Source organism: Oncorhynchus gorbuscha, linkage group LG14 (genome assembly GCF_021184085.1).
Source record: "Oncorhynchus gorbuscha isolate QuinsamMale2020 ecotype Even-year linkage group LG14, OgorEven_v1.0, whole genome shotgun sequence".
NCBI classification, from domain to species: domain Eukaryota; kingdom Metazoa; phylum Chordata; class Actinopteri; order Salmoniformes; family Salmonidae; genus Oncorhynchus; species Oncorhynchus gorbuscha.
Window position 1 is genome coordinate 63059998 of NC_060186.1, and position 24138 is coordinate 63084135.

The following is a 24138-nucleotide window of genomic DNA, read 5'->3' on the forward strand; positions in this document are numbered from 1 at the left end:
CAGCTGGCCAATTTATGACATCATGAATAATGCAGATATCCCCGTGTAGCATTTGGTTTTTCACTTCCATCCACCACACACGTGCCACATCCCCTTCAGTGACTAAAGACAGATGGGTTTAATTAAAATCCCATCTCGCCAGGCGTAAGTGACGACAGTCATTCAGCTCTCTCTATGTGACACTCAGAACCCGGGGCCCTGTCACGATCTGTAACACAACCAGATTTCAGCTGGCGGGTGGGTGTGGCTTTCTTTTTTGTGTGTGTGAGTGTGTGTCAGAGACAGAGGGATTGTATCAAGTGTCTCCAGAGACAAAATACAAAGTTCTTCCCTGGGGACTGTTCTACTGTTCTGCTTTAACAGATACCCTGTTTCCCTTCACTGCCTCAGATGAGCTTCTCAACTTCTCATACGAAGGTCTTGGAGCACTATTTAAAGTGCCATTTTTCCCCAGTGTACTCCTATATACACTGCCTTATATTCCCAGTGTACTCCTATATACACTAGAGGTCGGCCGATTTCAAGTTTTCATAACAAGTCGGTAATCAGTATTTCTGGACACCGATTTGCCAATTTGATTTATTTATATATTTTTTTACACCTTTATTTAACTAGGCAAGTCAGTTAAGAAAACATTCTTATTTTCAATGACGGCCTAGGAACATTTACATTTAAGTCATTTAGCAGACGCTCTTATCCAGAGCGACTTACAAATTGGTGCATTCACCTTATGACATCCAGTGGAACAGCCACTTTACAATAGTGCAACTAAATCTTTTAAGGGGGGGGGGGGGGGGGGGGGGGGTGGGGGGGGGGGGTGAGAAGGATTACTTATCCTATCCTAGGTATTCCTTAAAGAGGTGGGGTTTCAGGTGTCTCCGGAAGGTGGTGATGGACTCCGCTGTCCTGGCGTCTGGAACAGTGGGTTAACTGCCTTGTTCAGGGGCAGAACAACATTTTTACCTTGTTAGCTCGGGGATTTGTTTTTGCAACCTTCCGGTTACGAGTCCAACGCTCTAACCACCCACCTTACATTGCACTCCACGAGGAGCCTGCGTGGCAGGCTGACTACCTGTTACATGAGGACAGCAAGAAGCCAAGGTAAGTTGCTAGCTAGCATTAAACTGATCTGATAAAAAAATATATGTATCTTAACATAACCACTAGTTAACTACACATGGTTGATGATATTACTAGTTTATCTAGCTTGTCCTGCGTTGCATATAATCGATGCGGAGGCTGTTAATTTCTCATTGAATCACAGCCTAATTCGACAAACGGGTGATGACTTAACAAGCGCATTTGTGTAAAAAGCACTGTCGTTGCACCAATGTACCTAACCATAAACATCAATGCCTTTCTTTAAAATCGATACACAAGTATATATTTTTACACCTGCATATTTAGCTAATATTACCTGCTAACATTAATTTCTTATAACTATGACAATTGTGTCACTTCTCTTGCGTTCTGTGCAAGCAGTCAGGGTATATGCAGCAGTTTGGGCCGCCCGGCTCGTTGCGAACTGTGCTAAGTCCATTTATTCCTAACAAAGGCCGTAATTAATTTGCCAGAATTGTACATAATTATGACATAACATTAAAGGTTGTACAATGTAACATCAATATTTATACTTAGGGATGCCTTCCGTTAGATAAAATACAGAACGGTTCCGTATTTCACTGAAAGAATAAACGTTTTGTTTTCGAAATGATAGTTTCCGGATTCTACCATTTTAATGACCAAAGGTTCGTATTTCTGTGTGTTATGTTATAATTAATTCTATGATTTGATAGAGCAGTCTGACTGAGCGGTGGTAGGCACCAGCAGGCTCGTAAGCATTCATTCAAACAGCACTTTCCTGCATTTGCCAGCTGTGCTTCAAGCATTGCGCGGGTTATGACTTCAAGCCTATCAACTCCCGAGATTAGGCTGGTGTTACCTACAACAAAGTATAGTCCTACAACAAAAAACTTTTTACCTGGGAATATTGAAGACTCGTGTTAACTTCTTGGTGACAGGGGGCAGTATTTTCACGTCCGGATGAAATGCATGCCCAAATTCAACTGCCTGCTACTCATCCCCAGAAGATAAGATATGCATAGTATTAGTAGATTTGAATAGAAACCACTCTGAAGTTTCTAAAACTGTTTGAATAATGTCTGAGTATAACAGAACTTACTTAGCAAGCAAAACCCCCCATTTAAAAGAGGTCACTTTTCATTGGGAATCCAGATTTCTAAGGGAACTTCTTGCAGTTCCTATCACTTCCACTGGATGTCAACACTCTTTAGAAATTGGTTGAGATTATTCCTTTGTGTAATGAAGAAGTATGGCCATTTTGAACGAGGGTCACTTGAAGTGTACTGTTAGATAGAGGCGCGTGACCAGAAAGCATGCTTCAGTTTGTTTTCTTCCTGTATTGAATACAGATCATCCCGCCTTCAATTTGATTGATTATTTACTTTTTTTTAAATACCTAAAGTTGTATTACAAAAGTAGTTTGAAATGTTTTGACAACGTTTGCAGGTAACTTCTGAGACATTTTGTCGTCACGTTGAGCAAGTTGGAACCAGTGTTTTTCTGGACAAACGCGCCAAATAAATGGACATTTTGGATATATAGACTGAATTAATCGAACAAAAGGACCATTTGTGATGTTTATGGGACATATTAGAGTGCCAATATGTAAGGTAAGGCATGAATTATATTTTTATTTCTGCGCTTTGTGTCACGCCTGCAGGGTTGAAATATGGTTTCTCTCTTTGTTTATGGAGGTGCTATCCTCAGATAATAGCATAGTTTGCTTTCGCTGAAATCTGACATGTTGGCTGGATTCACAACAAGTGTAGCTTTAATTTGCTATCTTGCATATGTGATTTAATGAAAGTTTGATTTTTATAGTAATTTATTTGAATTTGGCGCTCTACATTTTCCCTGGCTTATGGCCAGGTGAGACGCTAGCGTCCCACATATCCCAGAGAGGTTAAAAGGAACCACCAGCTTTCATATGTTCTGAGAACTTAAACGTTCGCTTTTTTACATGGCACATATTGCACGTTCTTCTCCAACACTTTGTTTTTGCATTATTTTAACCAAATTGAACATGATTCATAATTTATTTGAGGCTAAATTTATTTTATTGATGTATTATATTAAGTTAAAATAAGTGTTCATTCAGTATTGTTGTAATTGTCATTATTACAAATACATGTTTTTATTTTTTTATTTTTTTTAAATAGGCCTGCTTTTTTTGGTCTTCCAATAATTGGTTTCGGCGTTAAAAATCCTGAATCGGTCGACCACTAATATACACGGCCTTATATTCCCAGTGAACTCCTATATACTGCCTTATATTCCCAGTGAACTCCTATATAATGCCTCATATTCCCAGTGTACTCCTATATAATTCAGAAGCCTCAAAAAGGCAGCCATCACTAGTAAGTAGTGAGACGTATAAAGCAGAAAGAGCTCCCCTTTTCACTTCTTACACTTCCTTGTTTGTCATGTGACCACAGTGGAGTCAACGGTTGTGTTTTTCACATGTAGGAAGTGACCATCTTTGTAACATGAAACCAGTGGCTCATCTCTGGTCCCACTGTAAACATGGTTGTTTCCTGTCTTATTGTCTCAGTCCAACATCAGCTGGAGAGGGAGCAATAAGAGAAAACGACAAGTAGATTTGAACAAAGTCACCTACGGGCCAACTTCGGTATTGCAGAGTAACTGAAATCTGATCCAAAAAAAAATATTCTTCAAGACAGCAAGTCAAATTGGAAAATTCCTGATAAGACACTTTGGTCATCACTTTTGTGCACTAAACAACTGACTGACTGTCTTCAGCTTCCTTTACACTTACTCACTACAGTGTAATTTGCACAATAATTGTTCTGGATCAATTCTCGGGCTTGGGCCAGTAGTGCTTCTCTTGGCTTTTTCCCTTTCTACTTGATCTTTTTTTCCTCTTTCGCCCTCTCCCTCTCAGTCTCTTTCTTAGCAGGACACTGGATTAGTGACTGTCTTGAGATAACTGTTCACAGCTTGGGTTGGAGTGTGTGGGTCCGTCTGACAGAGCGTGTGTGGATAAACATGTTTGTTAGTGCTTGAGTGAGCACGTGTCTAGAGTAAATCGATGTTGAGGAGTCCACGTTCAGGTGGTGTGAATTTATGTTCCTGCATACGTGTGTGTATGTAATGTGTGTATTACTGCATGTGAGTGAGAGCAGGAAAGACTCAGTTGATAAGTGTTAAGATGGGAGTCCTTTGTTGGAACCATCACTGGGTTACATCCAGGGTCGACAGGCTGCTGTCCTCTACTGCTTTCCAGTCCTTCCTGTACCCTCGCCACAGTCTGTTAGACCATATTCCTTCCTCCTCTCGCTCTCTGCTGCGGATACATTTCTACTGCATGCCTAGTCCCGGGGGATCTTGTGGGGTTAGATAAGGTGGTGTGTGCACATGTGAATATTCATTTGAATGTGAATGGAGGGAGGGGGTCGGTGAGGTTGAGTGAACTGTGCTCTCATTCCGCTCTACATTACTGCCATCTCTGCCAAGTTGAGTTCATCATAGTTAGAGACGAGTAAATTAGCGTATAGAGCAGGTAGATTATTGACTCATACCTATCATGGGTGACTCTATGAAGCTCCAGGAGTTGGTCTGAGGGACGTATGACTGTAGTACTCCTGCAGATCGTCCCGCCTCGTTCACCCCTCCAAACACATACACCTTCCCCCCACACACTGTGGCTGCTGCAGAGTGCACCGGCTTGGGGAGCGGAGACACCATCGCCCACTGGTTGGTTATGGTGTCGTACCTACGGAGAGGAGCAAGACAAGGACTGGTTAGTGATGGTTCATACCCTATCCCGAACCATGAAAAACAGCCCCAGACCATTATTTCTCATCCACCAAACTTTACAGTTGGCACTATGCATTCTGGCAGGTAGCATTCTCCTGGCACCTGCCAAACCCAGATTAGTCTGTTGGACTGCTAGATGGTGAAGCGTGATTCATCACTCCAAAGAACGTGTTTCCACTGCTCCAGAGTCCAATGACAGCGAGCTTTACACCACTCCAGCCAACGCATGGTGATCTTAGGCTTGTGTGCGGCTACTCGGCCATGGAACCCCATTTCATGAAGCTCATGACAAACAGTTCTTCTATTGACTTTGCTTCCAGGGTCATTTTGGAAATCAGTGGTGAATGTTACAACCGAGGACAGAATTCTTAACGCGCTTCGCACTTCAGAACTCGGCAGCCCCATTCTGTGAGCTTGTGTGGCCTACTACTTTGCGGCTGAGCCGTTGTTGGAACTGAGCTCTTCAGTGAGGGACATTCTACTTCCAATATTTGTCTATGGAGATTGCATGGCAGTGTGCTCCATTTTTCTGACACTTGTTTGAAGGGGTGTCCACATACTTTTGGTCATGCAGTGTAGTATCACAGGGAGCCAGGCATGAACCACGCACCGTGTTAAAGACACAAAGTAACAGATTTTCGGACATTACTGCAAACTGACTGCAAAACAAAGGCAACCAGCCATGACGAAACATCTAGCCGACACTTGTTAATCGCCTATTGAAACAACTTTCAGTTCATGACAATAAATAGCTAGGCAGCTACTTAATCCTGTTGCCCAAAGCTACCGTTATAAGCAGCCAGCTAGCTTCATCTGGCTAGTGAGGCTCGACCAGACCGGGTTATGTGTTGTGAAGCTAGCCACAATAAGGATTAGGCACAACAGCAGAATTTGCAGTTTGTCTTCAAAATAAACGTGTCATTGACAGTGATGCAAATGAATACAAATAGTAGAATTATGCTATACTTTTATATTTTGAGTCCACTATTGTGGCTAGCTTCACATAGATGGGCCCGACCACTATTAATCAAATAAGAACAGTCTTATAAATGAGGGTAATTTTAGATGACACCTAGCTACATAGTTAGCAGCTAACTACAGCTACTGAAACAGATGTTTTATTTGACACGTCAAATACAGTAATTTGACGTGTATCTTTTCTGAAATGCAAAGACCCAAACAGCGTTCCATAGAAATCCTGGTTGAGAATGAAATGACAGAGCGCGTGAGTGCGTGAGTGCGTGAGTGCTTGAGCGCGTGCGTGCTTGAGTGCTTGAGCGCGTGCGTGCTTGAGTGCTTGAGCGCGTGCGTGCTTGAGTGCTTGAGCGCGTGCGTGCTTGAGTGCGCGTGCGTGCTTGAGTGCTTGAGCGCGTGCGTGCTTGAGTGCTTGAGCGCGTGCGTGCTTGAGCGCGTGCGTGCTTGAGTGCTTGAGCGCGTGCGTGCTTGAGTGCTTGAGCGCGTGCGTGCTTGAGTGCTTGAGCGCGTGAGTGCTTGAGTGCTTGAGCGCGTGAGTGCTTGAGTGCTTGAGCGCGTGCGTGCTTGAGTGCTTGAGCGCGTGCGTGCTTGAGTGCTTGAGCGCGTGCGTGCTTGAGTGCTTGAGCGCGTGCGTGCTTGAGTGCTTGAGCGCGTGCGTGCTTGAGTGCTTGAGCGCGTGCGTGCTTGAGCGCGTGCGTGCTTGAGTGCTTGAGCGCGCGCGTGCGTGCGTGAGCGCGTGCTTGAGCGCGTGCGTGATGCGTGCGTGCGTGATGCGTGCGTGCGTGATGCGTGCGTGCGTGCGTGATGCGTGCGTGATGCGTGCGTGATGCGTGCGTGATGCGTGCGTGCGTGATGCGTGTTGACGCGTGCGTTTTTGTCTATAAAGTCAATTACAAACCAATTGGTTGGAGGAGTGAAATGCAATCACGTTTCAGATAGCATTAGCTGTCAAAACACATCAATCATGTATTTAGTGACGGTCAATACTGTGGCTGTTGGTGAAGAGAAGAGCCAAGGTCACTTGAGCTATTTACAACACAGAGACAGAATCAGGCCATAGACAAATATTTACTGCAGAAATAAATATTTTTAATTGAGGAATGTGTCAGACTAGTTTGTTTATTATTTACTCCTATTTTCTCTAAAGATGACACATGAAACGAATCCACTGATATCATAAACACAAACACTGTTGGAGAGTTGATTTGGGGAGGCTAGCTGTCAGTCAATATGATGTTTGGTATGACAGGATAAATAACGTGTGAGTGAGTGAGTGAGTGGATAAAGAGGGACATGGAGGCTAGTCAGCCTGCTACAAAGAGCAGGCATGTTAGATATGGGTCACCATCAAACACACTAATATGCAGGAGTGAAAGTAGATTTTTTTTTTTTTTTACCTGTAAGAGACACCCAAGTGTGCACAGATTTCTATAGCCTAGGGGGGTAGTCACAGAATTACAGTTCTAATCCCTATTCATTTCATATATGATGTCTGTGAGCCTAAGCGCCTAGTCTTTGTTCTAACACTTAATCTAAAAGCGAGTGACGTTTGAAACATTATTCGCGCACACCCAGCTAACTAGCTAGCCATTTCACATTGGTTACACCAGCCATTAGGCTGATAGGCTTGAAGTCATAAACAGAGTTGTGCTTGCGAAGAGCTGCTGGAAAAAGAAAAAAAAAAGTGCTGTTTGAATGCTGCTGCTCAGTCAGACTGCTCTATCAAATCAGACTTAATTATAACATAATAACACACAGAAATACGAGCCTTTGGTCATTAATATGATCGAATCCGGAAACTATCATTTCGAAAACAAAACGTTTATTATTTCAGTGAAATACGGAACCGTTCCATATTTTATCTAAGGAGTGGCATCCATAAGTCTAAATATTCCTGTAACATTGCACAACCTTCAATGCATGTCAATTACGTAAAATTCTGGAAAATTAGTTCGCAATGAGCCAGGCAGCCCAAACTGTTGCATATACCCTGACTCTGCATGCAATGAATTTTAGAGAAATGACCATTTCACCTGCTTAATATTGCCTGCTAAATTGAATTAGTAGTAGTGATTATGATTGATTGTTTTAAGATAAGTTTAATGCTAGCTAGCAATTTACCTAGGCTTCTACTGTATTCGCGTAACAGGCAGGCTACTCGTTGAGTGCAATGGTTAGAGCGTTGGACTAGTTAACTGTATGGTTGCAAGATTGGAACCCCTGAGCTGACAAGGTGAACATCTGTCCTTCTGCCCCTGAACAAGGCAGTTAACCCACAGTTCCTAGGCAGTCATTGAAAATAAGAATGTGTTCTTAACTGACTTGCCTAGTTAAATAAAAGGTATTAAAACTTGTTAGGGATTTGGTTCCGCTATCGGGACCAAATCAGCGGAAATTTCAAGAGCGCCACCTATAGTTTTTGATAAAACTCAAACTTTCATTAAAACACACATGCCAGGTACTGAATTAAAGCTACACTCGTTGTGAATCTAGCCACCAAGTCAGATTTGTAAAATGCTTTTCGGCGAGCATGAGAAGCTATAATCTGATAGCATGCACCCCCCTAAATACCGCAACGTCACCTAAACAACAGATTTAGCGGTAGCCGGCGCTACCCAAAACGCAGAAATAAAATATAAAACATTCATTACCTTTGACTAGCTTCTTTGTTGGCACTCCTATATGTCCCATAAACATCACAATTGGGTCTTTTTCCCGATTAAATCCGTCATTGTATAGCCTAAATGTCATTTGCTGGAAGCCGGTCTGATCCAGGAAAATGCCCTTTTCCAAGACGCAACATCACTTTTTAAAATTACAAAGGTTGCCTATAAACTTTTACAAATCACTTCAAACTACTTTTCTAAAACAACTTTAGGTATTAATAAACGTTAATAATCTATACAATTGATCACGGGGCGATCTGTATTCAATAGCAGCAAGTCTTGAAATCACCGTCCATGTTTTCCATTTTCACAACATCCTGTGGAGAGACTAAAACAGGAAGAGCCAAAACGTCAAACCAAGGATAAAGCAAACTTTTAATGCCGTAACTGGCGACATCGTGTGGAAGCTGTAGGCGTTTACAAGGGATCCTCATTTATTTTCCTTCGCCTTAGCCTGTTGGGGATAGGGCTGTCTACTGCCCCCGCTGGAGTAATTGCATGCCCATAGTAAACAATTTTTTTTTGTCAAAAGTAGCTAATATATGCAAATAAAAAATGTTATTGAATAGAAAACACTCTAAAGCTTCTAAAACTGTTTAAATTATGTCTGTATGTAAAGCAGAACTCTCAGGGCAGTCATTCTCCCAAACTCTCTTGTCATCAGAAAAGTTGGCCCAACTTTGACGTCATCGCCCCCACCCTTCCCAAGCACTTACAGGTCTGGGAACAGTCTCTCTGTCTTCAGCGCGATCTCAGCTTTCAATGGGGCTTCTCATTGTGAGAATCGCGCGCTCACGAGAGTTTTGGTGGGCCGAAACCTTTCGGTCACGCGAAAAAAACAGGTCACTTTTATGCGTGCTCTGCTCCGGTCCTGTCTTTTTTCCAAGATCGATTATACAATGCATGCGTTTCTGTTCGTCCTCACGATTGCTGTACACCTTTATAACATGTTAAAGCTTGATTATGAACTTAGTTTGATAAGCTTAGTCGACATATAATATGTAAGTTTGACGTTTTGGTGCGCATCCACTTGACTTTTGGCTACATCTCATCCGAAATGTGTCGTGTTTGAGAACCGAAAGACACAGACTGCAAAACTAAACGCTGTTTTTGTTAAGTATAATTCCTTCCAGGTCTTCTGATGGAAGAACAGCAAAAGTAAGGGAATATTTCTGTGGTAAATTTGGGTTTATGTGGACTCCAAGATAGAGGAGCCATAATGCTACTTTTTGAGCGCCGACTCATAGTATAGCCTAGTGAACGAAACCTGTAACGTTAAAAATAAATGTAACACAGTGATTGCATTCAGAAGTGTATTTAACTATATATATGTAGAACATGCATATTTAGTCAAAGTTTATGATGTGTATTCCTTGTTAGCTGACGTTATCTGCCGGAGCTATCATAATTTTTCTGGACATTTGAGTAGCATTTTTTGAACGATGCATCATTGTAAACAGAGATTTATGGATATATATAGCATATTATTGAAAAAAACATAAATGTACTGTGTAACATGTTATATTACTGTCATCTGATGAAGATTTCAAAAGGTTAGTGCATTATTTTTCTTTTAATCCTGCGTTTGTTGATTGCATATTTTTTTCAACATGGCTATGCAAATTAGTTGTGTCTTCGGTGGTGGTTTGACATAAATATGTGCTATGTTTTCGCCGTAAAACATTTTAGAACTGACTTGCTGGGTAGATAAACAAGGTGTTTATCTTTCATTTGAGCCATTGGAATGTTAATGTGTGGAGGTTAAATATTTTTAGGAATATTTTTGCGTTCCATGCGCCACCTTCCAGCTGAACGTGGGAGGGGTTCCAAAATTGGAACCCTAGTCCCCTTCTGGTTAGACAATACATTGAATGGCGGATGAATATTATGTTGGTGTTTTTGGTGATCAGTTTTACCAGGGATTTTTACTCCTAAACACGTTATGTAATAGCCACAGACACGATTTAACCAGTTTTAGAGACTTCAGAGTGTTTTCTACACACACATACTTATCATATGCATATACTATATTCCTGGCATGAGTAGCAGGACTTTGAAATGTTGCGCAATTTTTAACAAAAAGCTGCGAAAATTTGCATCATCCTTAACAGGTTTTAAGAAAGAAAATAAAAAATGTTTTAATAATAATTGGATATTGGCGCCCAAAAATACCGATTTCCGATTGTTATGAAAACTTGAAATCGGCCCTAATTAATCGGCCATTCCGATTAATAGGTCAACCTCTAGTAGAGAGAGAGAGAGGTATGAGTACCAATGGGACTGCTGAGTGTGTGTGTAAGAGTGAAATAGAGAGTTCATGTACATAAGAGAAGGTAGGAAAGTAGAAGGTTATCAGGTCTCCATCTCTGCTTTCTCTCTTCTCTTCCCCCCTGGAGGAAGAAGTGTTGGGCTGTTTGGAGGTCACTATTGCAAGGTGATTACATCACACACAGAATCATTAAGGCTATAGGCCCCAGAGGCTGCGGTCTGGGTAGGCCCCAGAGGCTGCGGTCTGGGTAGGCCCCAGAGGCTGCGGTCTGGGTAGGCCCCAGAGGCTGCGGTCTGGGTAGGCCCCAGAGGCTGCGGTCTGGGTAGGCCCCAGAGGCTGCGGTCTGGGTAGGCCCCAGAGGCTGCGGTCTGGGTAGGCCCCAGAGGCTGCGGTCTGGGAGGCTGCGGTCTGGGTAGGCCCCAGAGGCTGCGGTCTGGGTAGGCCCCAGAGGCTGCGGTCTGGGTAGGGCCCAGAGGCTGCGGTCTGGGTAGGGCCCAGAGGCTGCGGTCTGGGTAGGGCCCAGAGGCTGCGGTCTGGGTAGGGCCCAGAGGCTGCGGTCTGGGTAGGGCCCAGAGGCTGCGGTCTGGGTAGGGCCCTGAGGCTGCGGTCTGGGTAGGGCCCTGAGGCTGCGGTCTGGGTAGGGCCCTGAGGCTGCGGTCTGGGTAGGGCCCTGAGGCTGCGGTCTGGGTAGGGCCCTGAGGCTGCGGTCTGGGTAGGGCCCTGAGGCTGCGGTCTGGGTAGGGCCCTGAGGCTGCGGTCTGGGTAGGGCCCTGAGGCTGCGGTCTGGGTAGGGCCCTGAGGCTGCGGTCTGGGTAGGGCCCTGAGGCTGCGGTCTGGGTAGGGCCCTGAGGCTGCGGTCTGGGTAGGGCCCTGAGGCTACGGTCTGGGTAGGGCCCTGAGGCTGCGGTCTGGGTAGGGCCCTGAGGCTGCGGTCTGGGTAGGGCCCTGAGGCTGCGGTCTGGGTAGGGCCCTGAGGCTGCGGTCTGGGTAGGGCCCTGAGGCTGCGGTCTGGGTAGGGCCCTGAGGCTGCGGTCTGGGTAGGGCCCTGAGGCTGCGGTCTGGGTAGGGCCCTGAGGCTGCGGTCTGGGTAGGGCCCTGAGGCTGCGGTCTGGGTAGGCCCTGAGGCTGAGGTCAGGGTAGGTCCAGGGCCACCAACCTTTTCATCTTATAAAGTAATTCACAGTGCTTTATTAACTCCCTAAGGTTGATGTCCATGCCCCCCCCCGGAAATCTAATTAGCATAAGAATTTTTAAAAATCCCATAAAAATCTGTAAATTTAAGCTAGAGATCCGTTTTTTCACATTGGATGCGTATATAGATACTGTCTGTATAGAGGTGCTATCTTTATCAGCATCATAACAGCTGATAGTATTTCAACCCCATAAAATAAGCTTCCAAGCCAAACTGAATCTTATCAGAAACATGTTGGGTCATTTTCAAAGCTTTCTATTTCCTTTCAACCGGTCAAACTGATGTCATTTGGAAATTTTACACAGAAAACCTTTCCATAATTATTATAAATTTATTTGTTGAGTTTTTGCATTTTCTCCCAGATCCCTAAAAGTCTTTGCTCCGCGAAGGAAGCAGAGATGACCGACAACTCTACCGATTGAAGCATTCATTCTATCGATTTATGACATTCTGGTGAGCAAGGGTTTATTTAGTCTTATAGAGCAACATATGACCGGAAAGCTGCATGCATTTTTAAACATTTTTTGAAAGTGGAACTGACAGCATTTTAGCAACAGAGCTACAGTAGGCATTTATGCAAATAAGCAATTTGCCACATGGGCCTTCCATCATTCACTTCGAACTGGACTGTGTTTACAAGCAGTAGCACCAGAGTGACTTCAAATCATTAGATCGTTTGCCAAAAAATACACACGAATGGATTACTACAAATATGTAAACACCACGGGAGTCCTCTTACATTTGGGAACTTTACAGTTCTATTGATCAAACAACCATGGTAAGGTAGCCAGAGTGCGAGATGAGCTAAAATCTAACGAGGAAACATTAGATAAATCCTCAAACTTTTCCAGCCATCAAAAATTGCACTGATAAATGGGGCATAGTAGCCTGCAGCTTGCCTGCCAATGCATGTCCTAACCAACCCACGTGTTGACAAATGAATGGGAGCTTGCCTGCCAATGCATGTCCTAACCATCCCACGTGTTGACAAATGAATGGGAGCTTGCCTGCCAATGCCAAATGAATGTGGAACTTGCCTGCCAATGCATGTCCCTAACCAACCGAATGGGAGTTTGCCTGTCATGTCCTAACCAACCCACGTGTTGACAAATGAATGGGAGCTTGCCTGCCAATGCATGTCCTAACCAACCCACGTGTTGACAAATGAATGGGAGCTTGCCTGTCTGCCCATTTGATCAATGACAAATACATTTGATTGACAACTAAGGATGTATTCGTAAATTGCCTCCAGTGTATCAGAGTGCACTCTACATTCATACATTCAGAGCATTGTCAAATTGTCTGTTTGTAAATTCAGGGCGTTTCGCGCTCTAGTGTTCTGAGCGCACACTGCACTATTGACACGGAACGCTCTGGCCAAAGTGTAGGGTTGATCAGAGCATTCCTCACAAAGCCAGTCAAGCATCCAAGCTAACTGGCGTAAGTTAGCTAGCTTGCTAGCTACTTCGACACCTCACTGACCATTTTTTGAACCCTAGCAGAGCTGGATAGGCCGTTTACATGTTATCTAGAGCATTAGCGACTAACTGCGGTGCGGGCAACAATTGAAATACATTGTTTCCAACGTTTCATGCCATGAGTCATATTCAGCTGGTGCTGTGCATTCATAAATGCATCGTATATTCTGCGCTCTGGCACACACACGAAAGTGCTATGAAATCTTGCTAGCTAACCAAATGACACCTGCATCTCTGGCTGTAGCCACCAACAAACGATTGAGGGGGGAAAAGATTGCCACTCACCCATTCCTCCAATGTCATCCTACCAGCAGCTAGCTAACGTTAGGCTCAGTGTTTTTAGCTTGCTAAATAGCTACTTAAATAGATACGCTAGCCTATTAGCCGCGTTATGACTGACTTGTGATCATTAAAATTTCTCATTGTATTGACATTCCCAGCCAGCCATATCTCAGTTTTTGTACCAAATATTGCGTCATTGAAACTGAAACAGTGCATTCCGAAGTTGGTTTTGTACCATAAACAGGGAATTTGATATTTTTGACTGATATTATGATTGTTTGTTTCATATCTGCAAAGTAGTTAAAACGCTGTCAGTTCCACTTCAAGCCTGCGTCAGATAGTCTGTTTATTATTCACCATAACAATAGCAGCCCAGACAGCCTAAAAGAGAGTAAGGCCATGGTGAATGGGGTTTAGTAGAGGTTTGCTAGCTAATGGTGTGTCTTATTATCCTTTTCATACACAGACCAAAACCATGGAAAAATAAGAGCCACCTCTAAAGACAGTGATGATTCCTGCATTTTCAGACCTTTTAACCAAAATACAGCTATCGGGTCTGTGTGAATGGTTCTCGGTTTTAAGCTGCAGACCACATGGTTTAATAACAGACCACATGGTTTAATAACACCCCTCCCAATTGTCTAGCTACCCACTGATATGTATTAAAGGGGTATACCTGCAAATAAGTGGTAAATAAATGACTGTTTGAAAAGGGGTCATACAAATATTGCCTTTTATTTATTTTTCTCCAGGTAACATACCACACCGCCTGTCTGAAATGGGTACCAGTGTGTGTGTTTCCTCTGAGAGGCATCTGTATGGAAGCCTTTCTTTCTGCCCGTGCCTTCAATCTCTCCACACCTGTATTTCTCTCATGCTGGGGTCAAGTCAGAGCAGCAGTTGTCCCCCTGTGATTTTACTATAAAGACACTAGGATCTTGAGAGCCACAAAACAGTAGTGTGATGTGTGTGATACTGACAGCTTCTAATTACGATGTGAAATCACCCACCCCATCATGCTAAATGTGGTTTCTTTGTGCGTTTCTGTATGTCAAAGCGTGTTAATTGTCTCATCACCATGTGAAGGTAGAATCTCAGTCTCACTTTGGTGTCCAAGGACTAACTTCACCTGAAGACACACATTGCTAACTAACTGTGTTTCTGACTCATTAACTACTTGATCAGGAGAGACCAGGAGGAAGGGAAAGAACATCCAAGATAGTGATATTACATCCTGTCCTTTTAATTGCCCTGCCAGATGTATTGGAAATAAATAAGACCTACTGAATAGACAATACTAGGGTTATTGTCACACTTTGATCCTGTTGGCTTTGATTGCATGGTTTAAGTCGCTCCTTAGGAGAAAAACACATTTTATTGTCAAAGTAAACAAGGTCAGTATATACTGTGATCCATGTAGCACCAAACCAGCAGAACACACCAGACACTAACACACACATGCACGGACAGACAGCTACAAGCAGCACGTACACACAGAGCCCAGACACCTTAACCTAATCCCAGACCATCCACAATGGCTCTCCCGGATTTACCCATAATCCCTGAGAATAAACTCATTTACACACTGCCCTGTACACGGAAGTCTGTCTATATTGATGTGACAGCACACTGGAGACCCTTGCTGCTGCTCTGCATCCTCCGCCAGCCATAACACTCATTTCAAACAGGTGAGAGGGCACCTTGAAACTCTGTCAAGAGAGGACTGGAGACGGAGAGTGTGTGTGTCAGAGACAGTATCCCAGTTTAATTGGACAGGGGCGTCAAGTAGGACGTGCGACATCAGTGTTGGCTGTGGAGTAAGTTACACACTAATTACTGATCCTCACTCGGCACGTACACACACTAGACCAGAACACACACTTCTTTACTAACCCGTACACTGGACACCTAAACTAGTCACACACACACCTTGTCAAGCACACACACACACCTTGTCAAGCACACACACACACCTTGTCAAGCACACACACACACCTTGTCAAGCACACACGCACACCTTGCTATTTCAGACCTGAGACGAGAGATACATGTACCTGAAAAAAGCAGGCAAACACAAACAGTGTCCTCAGCAGTGGTGCCATCCCTCAGTGTCGGAGAGCAGTGGTGCCATCCCTCAGTGTCGGAGAGCAGTGGTGCCATCCCTCAGTGTCGGAGAGCAGTGAGTGTTTTAAGATCATCTGGCAGCACAGCTTTCCTCTGTAAAGGTCAGTTATCCATCTACAGCAGCAGGAAAGGCCCATTTCCTGGAAGCTCTCAGCCCAGAAGCTACCACACTACCCAGTAGTGCCTAATTAACTACACACATTATTAATGTCTCTTTCTTCCTGTGGGCTTAGTCTATCCTTTCTTATTTTTCCAGCCTGGAGATATTTCTAATATTCTGTAGAATGTTCAGAGGATAGGAGAGAGAAGGGGGGTCTAGTAAGGGAGAGAGAAAAAATATTTCACCTGCTGGTAAAACCTGGAAATCACCCAAACCGTCAGCTAGTTGTTCATCAGCCTTGTAAAAGACACGCACACAACACCTCAATCTTCACATGCATTACTTCCCTTCCTCTCTTATGTCCCTCTACCCCTCCACTAATAACTCTCCCCAGGCCCTAACCCTGCCTGTTTCTCTGGCTGTAACCCGGAACCCCAACTACATGAGGGACCGAGCAGGCCTCCCCAGACATCCCTGTTTCATCATCCTCTCCTACAGAAACCTCAGGCACACACACGCGCATGTTCCATCGTACGCTCCATCTTTCTCACACATACTCCTCAGGCCCTCGCTGTGACAGGGGGGAAGCTGGTGTCAGGTATCCTACAGCAGCCCAATACTATATAAAGAGAGAGGTAAAAGAAGAGGGGAGAGAGCGGGAGAACAGGAGAGAGAAATGGAGAAAGATGGGGGAGAGTGAGAAAAATAAAGGGAAAGATTGAGAGGGAGAGGGGGGGTTGAAGGGAGAGAAAGAGGGATGATTCTTTGGCTCTTTAGGACGTTCTTCCTCTCTCCCGGCACCGGAGACTAAATCAAAGAGACACAGATAGCCCCCATGCAGAGCTGGCAAAGCACAGCCCAGGGTCAACACACACACACAAAATAATAAGTTGATAATTAGTGAAGGATGAATGGATGTCGGCTGAATTGGCCTTCATACCAATTTACACAGCAGAGAGGGGGATGAAAAATAATGAGAAAAGAGGGGGCGAAAAGAGAAAGGGAGAAAGAAATAAGAAGCAAGAGAGAGAAGGTGTGATGGGAGTTGAAGAAAGCAGAGAAAGAAGGGTGAGTTAGCAGGAAGGGGTTAGCTGGAGCCCTGACTGCACAGTAGGAGACCGTTGTGAAGTTAAGGATTAGCTCTGCATGGGGGGACCTCCACAGCAGGGGGTCTGGAGCTAACTTCACCTCACCACAGAGCTCTGCCGTGGGACTACAGAGGCACGGACACCCCCCACTCCTCTCCCAGCTCCAGGCAAAGAAACAGGCACAGGAAAACAACTCATCAACACGCCACATTAGGAGACGAGAGGGGGGGGGGGGTTGGGATGCAGTGCAGGCGGTTTTCTCAGCGCTGAATGGGTACCCCATCAAGGAGCAGGTGTGTCTATGCCCGTGTATGTATGAGTGTTAGTGGGAGTGTGTGTACGGATCATTCATACTTGTATATCTACTGTATGTGTGTAGGGCAAAGGGTGAACGGGAACGGGTGTCTGTGTAGAATGGGTTGAAAGAGTGGGGGCGCATCTCCCAGTGTGGCTTAACAGCTTCCCCGAGCAGGCAGATAATAGAGAAGATTACACTCACAAGAACTCTATACAGCCAGGCTGAGTACTCAGGAGAGATTCTATATAACCAATATACAGCCAGGCTGAGTACTGAGTGGAGCTTTTATATAACCACTATACAGCCAGGCTGAGTCCTGAGGAGAGCTTCTACATAACCAATATACAGCCAGGCTGAGTGGAGCTTCTATATAACCACTATACAGCCAGGCTGAGTCCTGAGGAGAGCTTCTACATAACCAATATGCAGCCAGGCTGAGTGGAGCTTCTATATAACCAATATACAGCCAGGCTGAGTACTGAGTGGAGCTTCTATATAACCACTATACAGTCAGGCTGAGGAGGGCTTCTATATAACCACTATACAGCCAGGCTGAGTACTGAGGAGAGCTTCTGTATAACCACTATACAGCCAGGCTGAGTGGAGTTTCTATATAACCACTTTACAGCCAGGCTGAGTCCTGAGGAGAGCTTCTACATAACCAATATGCAGCCAGGCTGAGTGGAGCTTCTATATAACCAATATACAGCCAGGCTGAGTACTGAGTGGAGCTTCTATATAACCACTATACAGTCAGGCTGAGGAGGGCTTCTATATAACCACTATGTGGAGACTGAGCCTTCTATACAGGAGAGACAGAGGACAGAAGGACAGGCGTAAACAGCCTAAAGGCGTCCGCATGCTTCTGTTCGGCGAATGGGTTTGCTCGTATATTCCATTAAAAGAGCTTCACTTGAAAAATGAGATAAAGCAGAACTAGTACCAAAGATTTGAATAACTAAACCAAGACAGATCAGAGCCTGTCGTTTCCAATGAGAGCAAATGAAGTGGGCAGAGCAAAGCACGAGCTAGTGAGATCCAATTGGCACATTCTAGCTTTTATTGGCATATTCCCATTAGGGAATGCCTACTCTGTAAAGTGCATGTACGCAATAACTCAATTCGGCCCTTGCACTTTGGAAAGGGGTAAAGTCCACAAAACGCAGTCCACTCCGTTACCATATGGAGATCGAATGTTGCATCAATAAGAAAATTAGCAGAACTTCGGTCAAAACCCATCTCGTTCCATCTTCTCCCACTGTGCTTACTCTCGTCACCATATTTGGAAGTGAGTGGAAACGACAACCGAATGCTTTACAGGTGAAATATCTAGCTTACTGTTCTGTGATGTTACTGTTTTTCCATCTTGAGACACTGTAGCAAGTATATACACTGCTCAAAAAAATAAAGGGAACACTAAAATAACATCCTAGATCTGAATGAATGAAATATTCTTAATAAATGCTTTTTCTTTACATAGTTGAATGTGCTGACAAAAATCCCACAAAAATGATCAATGGAAATCAAATTTATTAACCTATGAGGTCTGGATTTGGAGTCACACTCAAAATTAAAGTGGAAAACCACACTACATGCTGATCCAACTTTGATGTAATGTCCTTAAAACAAGTCAAAATGAGGCTCAGTAGTGTGTGTGGCCTCCACGTGCTTGTATGACCTCCCCTGTAAGCACAACCACCACCTGTGGACGTCGGGCCCTCATACCACCCTCGTGGAGCCTGTTTCTGACCATTTGAGCAGACACATGCACATTTGTGGCCTGCTGGAGGTCATTTTGCAGGGCTCTGGCAGTGCTCCTCCTGCTCCTCCTTGCACAAAGGCGGAGGTAGCGGTCCTGCTGCTGGGTTGTTGCCCTCCTACGGCCTCCTACACGTCTCCTGATGTACTGGCCTGTCTCCTGGTAGCGCCTCCATGCTCTGGACACGCTGACAGACACAGCAAACCTTCTTGCCACAGCTCGCATTGATGTGCCATCCTGGATGAGCTGCACTACCTGAGCCACTTGTGTGGGTTGTAGACTCCGTCTCATGCTACCACTAGAGTGAAAGCACCACCAGCATTCAAAAATGACCAAAACATCAGCCAGGAAGCATAGGAACTGAAAAGTGGTCTGTGGTCAGCACCTGCAGAACCACTCCTTTATTGGGGGTGTCTTGCAAATTGCCTATCATTTCCACCTGTTGTCTATTCCATTTGCACAACAGCATGTGAAATTTATTGTCAATCGGTGTTGCTTCCTAAGTGGACAGTTTGATTTCACAGAAGTGTGATTGACTTGGAGTTACATTGGGTTGTTTAAGTGTTCCCTTTATTTTTTTGAGCAGTGTATAATCAAACAAGAAATCTGTCATTAATTTTGACAGTTTTGTAGAGATCTTAGTCACGCAATTTTACATCTAAGATGTTTAGTGCAGTATTCCTCAAGCGAAAAAATGAAAACGTGTCATCTATCATTGAATGACAAATACTTCATTGAAGAATCCTTACTGTTGACCAATGACCGACGAAGGGGGATATGTGCACGAACAGCCGAAGACCAAAAGGAACAAAAATGTCAAAACGTTGTCATAATATATGCTGTACCCAACAGAAGTCATAACACTCGTTCCCTCAATGGACCATAGAGAACCAACACAAATACACTTAACGATGGACGCACACAAGAACGTAAGTACTCACACACACACAATGACATTTTAATTGTCACGGACCCAGAGGAGAAGGCCACGCCGGAGCAAAGTCTACCACTCCACAACCACTTCACAATGTATTGGAGAAGGCTGACGATGCCAAGGCTGTTTGAGAGAACCACAACTAGACAACTACACATCAGTGCTGCCAACACCAACTTCCTCACACAGAAGCACAGCTCCCCACACCGGAGGGCCACAACTGGAAAACCCTGTACCAGACTAGACACCATATCCCTGTGTCGCTGTATTAAGGTATTGTTCGCTGGGCTGCAGCACAACTCAGGTAAGGAATGTTAACCAATACTGCAATACTGAGTCATGTTGCTAGTTAACAATCTTGATGCAATATTAAGTGGTAATGGAACGTGCCTAGCACAAACACCTGCCTGTACATAGTGTTCAATAAATAAAACCAAACACTCCATTAATTCATAATGAATGTAGCAATAAGGCTGTCTAGCAGCTCAACATGTGCTCTTGTAACTCACAAGCGGGTATCTATGGTTACACTATGTACAGAATACTTTGTTGTTCATTTTCTAGTGATAGGGATCTGCCTTGACTATGTCAAGTGGGGCACACACAAATTAAGTTGGACACCAACTCTCCCAGATAAAGAATTATCTGAATTTTATCAAGATCATTATCCGCTGCAGACACCTTGAGTAGGTTCTTCCTTGGGTCTTCAGCTCCTAATCTACAATGTATTCGGAAAGAATTCAGACCCCCTATTCTAAAATAGATTCAAAATGTTTTTTCCCCCCTCAATCTACACACAATACCCCATTATGACAAAGCAAAAACAGGATTTTAGAAGTGTTTGCAAACTACAAACTTTAAAAAACATATTCAGTCCCTTTACTCAGTTCTTTGTTGAAGCACCTTTGGCAGCGATTACAACCTTGAGTCTTCTTGGGTATTATGCTGAAAGCTTGGCACGCCTGTATTTGGAGAGTTTATCCCATTCTGCTCTGCAGATCCTCTCAACCTCTGTCAGGTTGGATGGGGAGTGTCTCTGCACAGCTATTGTCAGGTCTCCCCAGAGATGTTCGATAGGGCTCAAGTCCGGGCTCTGGCTAGGCGACTCAAGGACATTCAGAGACTTGTCCCAAAGCCACTTCTGCGTGGTCCTGACTAAGTGCTTAGGGTCAATGTCCTGTGGGAAGGTAAACCTTATTACTTCAGTCCTGGGCTGAGTGCTTTGGAGCAGGTTTTTATCAAGGATCTGTCCTTTGCGCCATTCATCTTTCCCTCAATCTAGTCTCCCAGTCCCTGCTGCTGAACAATATCCCCACAGCATTGATGCTGCCACCACCATGCTTCCCCGTAGGGATGGTGCCAGGTTTCCTCCAGATGTGACGCCAGAGAATCTTGTTGTTCATGGTCTGAGAGTCCTTTAGGTGCCTTTTACTGAGTGGTGGCTTCAGTCTTGCCACTCTACCATAAATGTCTGATTGGTGCAGTGCTGCAGAGATGGGAGAACCTTCCAGAAGGACAACCATCTCCACAGAGATACTCTGGAACTGATCAGTGACCATCTGGTTCTTGGTCACCTCCCTGACCATGGACGTTCCCGCCCGATTGCGCAGTTTGGTCAGGCAGCCAGCTCTAGGAAGAGTCTTGGTGGTTCAAAACTTCTTCCACTCAAGAATGATTGAGGTCACTCTGTTCTTGGGGACCTTCAATGTTGCAGACATTTTTTGATACCCTTCCAAAGCCTTGACACAATCCTTTCTCAGAGCTTTACGGACAATTCCTTCGACCTCATGACCTGGTTTTTGTTTGCTCTGACATGCACTGCCAACTTATACAGACAGGTGTGTGCCTTTCCAAAAACCTTTTTTCGCTTTGTCATTATGGGTTACTGTGTGTAGATTGACGAGGAGCATGTTTAATTTAATGCATTTTAGAATAAGGCTGTAACGTAACAAAATGTGGAAGGTGTCTGAATATTTTCTGAATGCATTGTATGTGTACTGACTTCAGTCATTCCTAATCCACTAGAGGGGTGTATAGAACAGCTGTTATAATGTGAGTGAGTCAGAGACAGCTTTCTATAGACTGTTGCTGTGGTCTCCTGCTGGGCTGGTATAAAAAGGTAGGAGCCCTGAGACAGACTGACAGATTGATGGAGGACATAATTGTGAATGTAGGAGAATTTCACGGTTAAGATCCGTGAAACCAAGAGCAAGATAGACGGCCAGGCCACAAATGAGGCAGGGCAGGCTGGAGGCGTTGAGGCTAAGGCCTTGACAGAGATGGAGACGTGTAGACACGTGCGCGCACAGACACACACAGACGCTCACAGACGCCTGTAAACAAACCTCAAATCAGCCGTGCCAATCAGTGCCTGAGTGGGCAAATCAACTGTGGCTGTGTGGCTGTAGAGCTGCAGGGCAGAGGCCCAGTCAGTCATGCTGCTGCTGGGCAAACTGCACACTGTACCAGTCATGCACACATGACATCACACATCACTATAGGGCAATTCCTTGGGTAACAGATTGATGCCGAAACTCAGATTTCCCACTTTAAAATGCATGTCAAACAAAAAACAATGATTGCAAAGTTTAAAACCATACAACTATTTCCTCTGGAAATTGTACAGCATTCTGTTACTGTGGAATTGTCCTATATCAAACAACAGATGGATAGCTAGACCGCGGACAAAAACGCAACAAAACTGCATCTTACAAAATAACGCTGTGAAGAGCCAAAATATGACCATGGGTAGAGAGCTGGCGAAGGACAAAAGACAAATGTTAGTAAAGTTTCACGTTTTTAAATGTCTCTTGCACAAGTACAGTGAAATGCCTTTCTTGCCAACTCTAAACACAAAAATGCAGTAATCCATGACAATGGGTGGGGTCAAAATCAAAAATAACAGTCTATCTGGTGTGGCCACCAGCTGCATTAAGTACTGCAGTGCATCTCCTCATGGACTGCACCAGATTTACCAGTTATTGCTGTGAGATGTTACCCTACTCTTCCACCACGGCACCTGCAAGTTGGGGGGAATGGCCCTAGTCCTCAACCTCTGATCCAACAGGTCCCAGACGTGCTCAACTGGATTGAGATCCGGGCTCTTCGCAGGCCATGGCAGAACACTTACATTTCTGTCTTGCAGGAAATCACGCAAAGATCAAGCAGTGTGGCTGGTGGCATTGTCATGCTGGAGGGTCATGTCAGGATGAGCCTGCAGGAAGGGTACCACATGAAGGAGGAGGATGTCTTTCCTGTAACGCACAGTGTTGAGATTGCCTGCAATGACAACAAGCTCAGTCCGATGATGCTGTGACACACCGCCCCAGACCATGACGGACCCTCCACCTCCAAATCAATCCCACTCCAGAGTACAGGCCTCGGTGTAACGCTGATTCCGACGATAAACGCGAATCCGACCATCACCCCTGGTTAGACAAAACTGCAACTCGTCAGTGAAGAGCACCCTGTAGTCCACTATCAGCTCCTTGTCCTTATTGACGTTGAGGGAGAGGTTGTTGTTCGTGTACCACACTGCCAGGTCACGGACCTCCTCCCTATAGGCCATGAATCAAACTCATTCCACGGTGGGCTGAGCGTCTGCGGGTTTACACTCCACCTTTGTTTTTGATTTATGAATTAAGGTCACTATTTAGTAATGAACTCCCCACCTGGTTGTCTAGGTCTTAATTGAAAAGAAAAAACAAAAACCTGCAGACATTAGGCACTCCATGAAATGAGTTTGACACCACTGCTATAGGCAGTCTCATCGTCGCTGGTGATCGGGCCTATGATCGTCTTGTCGGAAAACTTGGTGTTAGTGGCACATGTCTACACAGTCCTGAGTAAACAGGGAATACAGGAGGGGACTAAGCGCACACCCCTGTGGGTCCCCCTGTGTTAAGGGTCAGTGTGGCGAAGGTGATGTTGCCGACCCTCACCACCTGGACATGGCCTGTCAGGAAGTCCAGGATCCAAAGGGAGGTGTTCAGTCCCACCAGACAGACCTACTGTACATGTCAAGGTTTCCGTTCGCCGGTAATAACTGGCTTTCGTCACTACAAAAGGGTACATGCCGATAAATAACATTTGGTACCTGTCAATTGTCCCGGG

At 44.7% G+C, this 24138-nt stretch overlaps 1 protein-coding gene across 1 annotated transcript in view; it reads right to left on the reverse strand.

Annotated features, from left to right (window-relative positions):
* LOC123995272 (kelch-like protein 29) overlaps positions 1-24138 on the reverse strand; it is a 121477-nt gene that overhangs the window by 4130 nt on the left and 93209 nt on the right. Inside the window, exon 9 of the mRNA XM_046298770.1 lies at positions 4623-4816. Coding sequence (XP_046154726.1) covers positions 4623-4816 — 194 coding nt within the window. The remainder of the gene's footprint in view (positions 1-4622; positions 4817-24138) is intronic.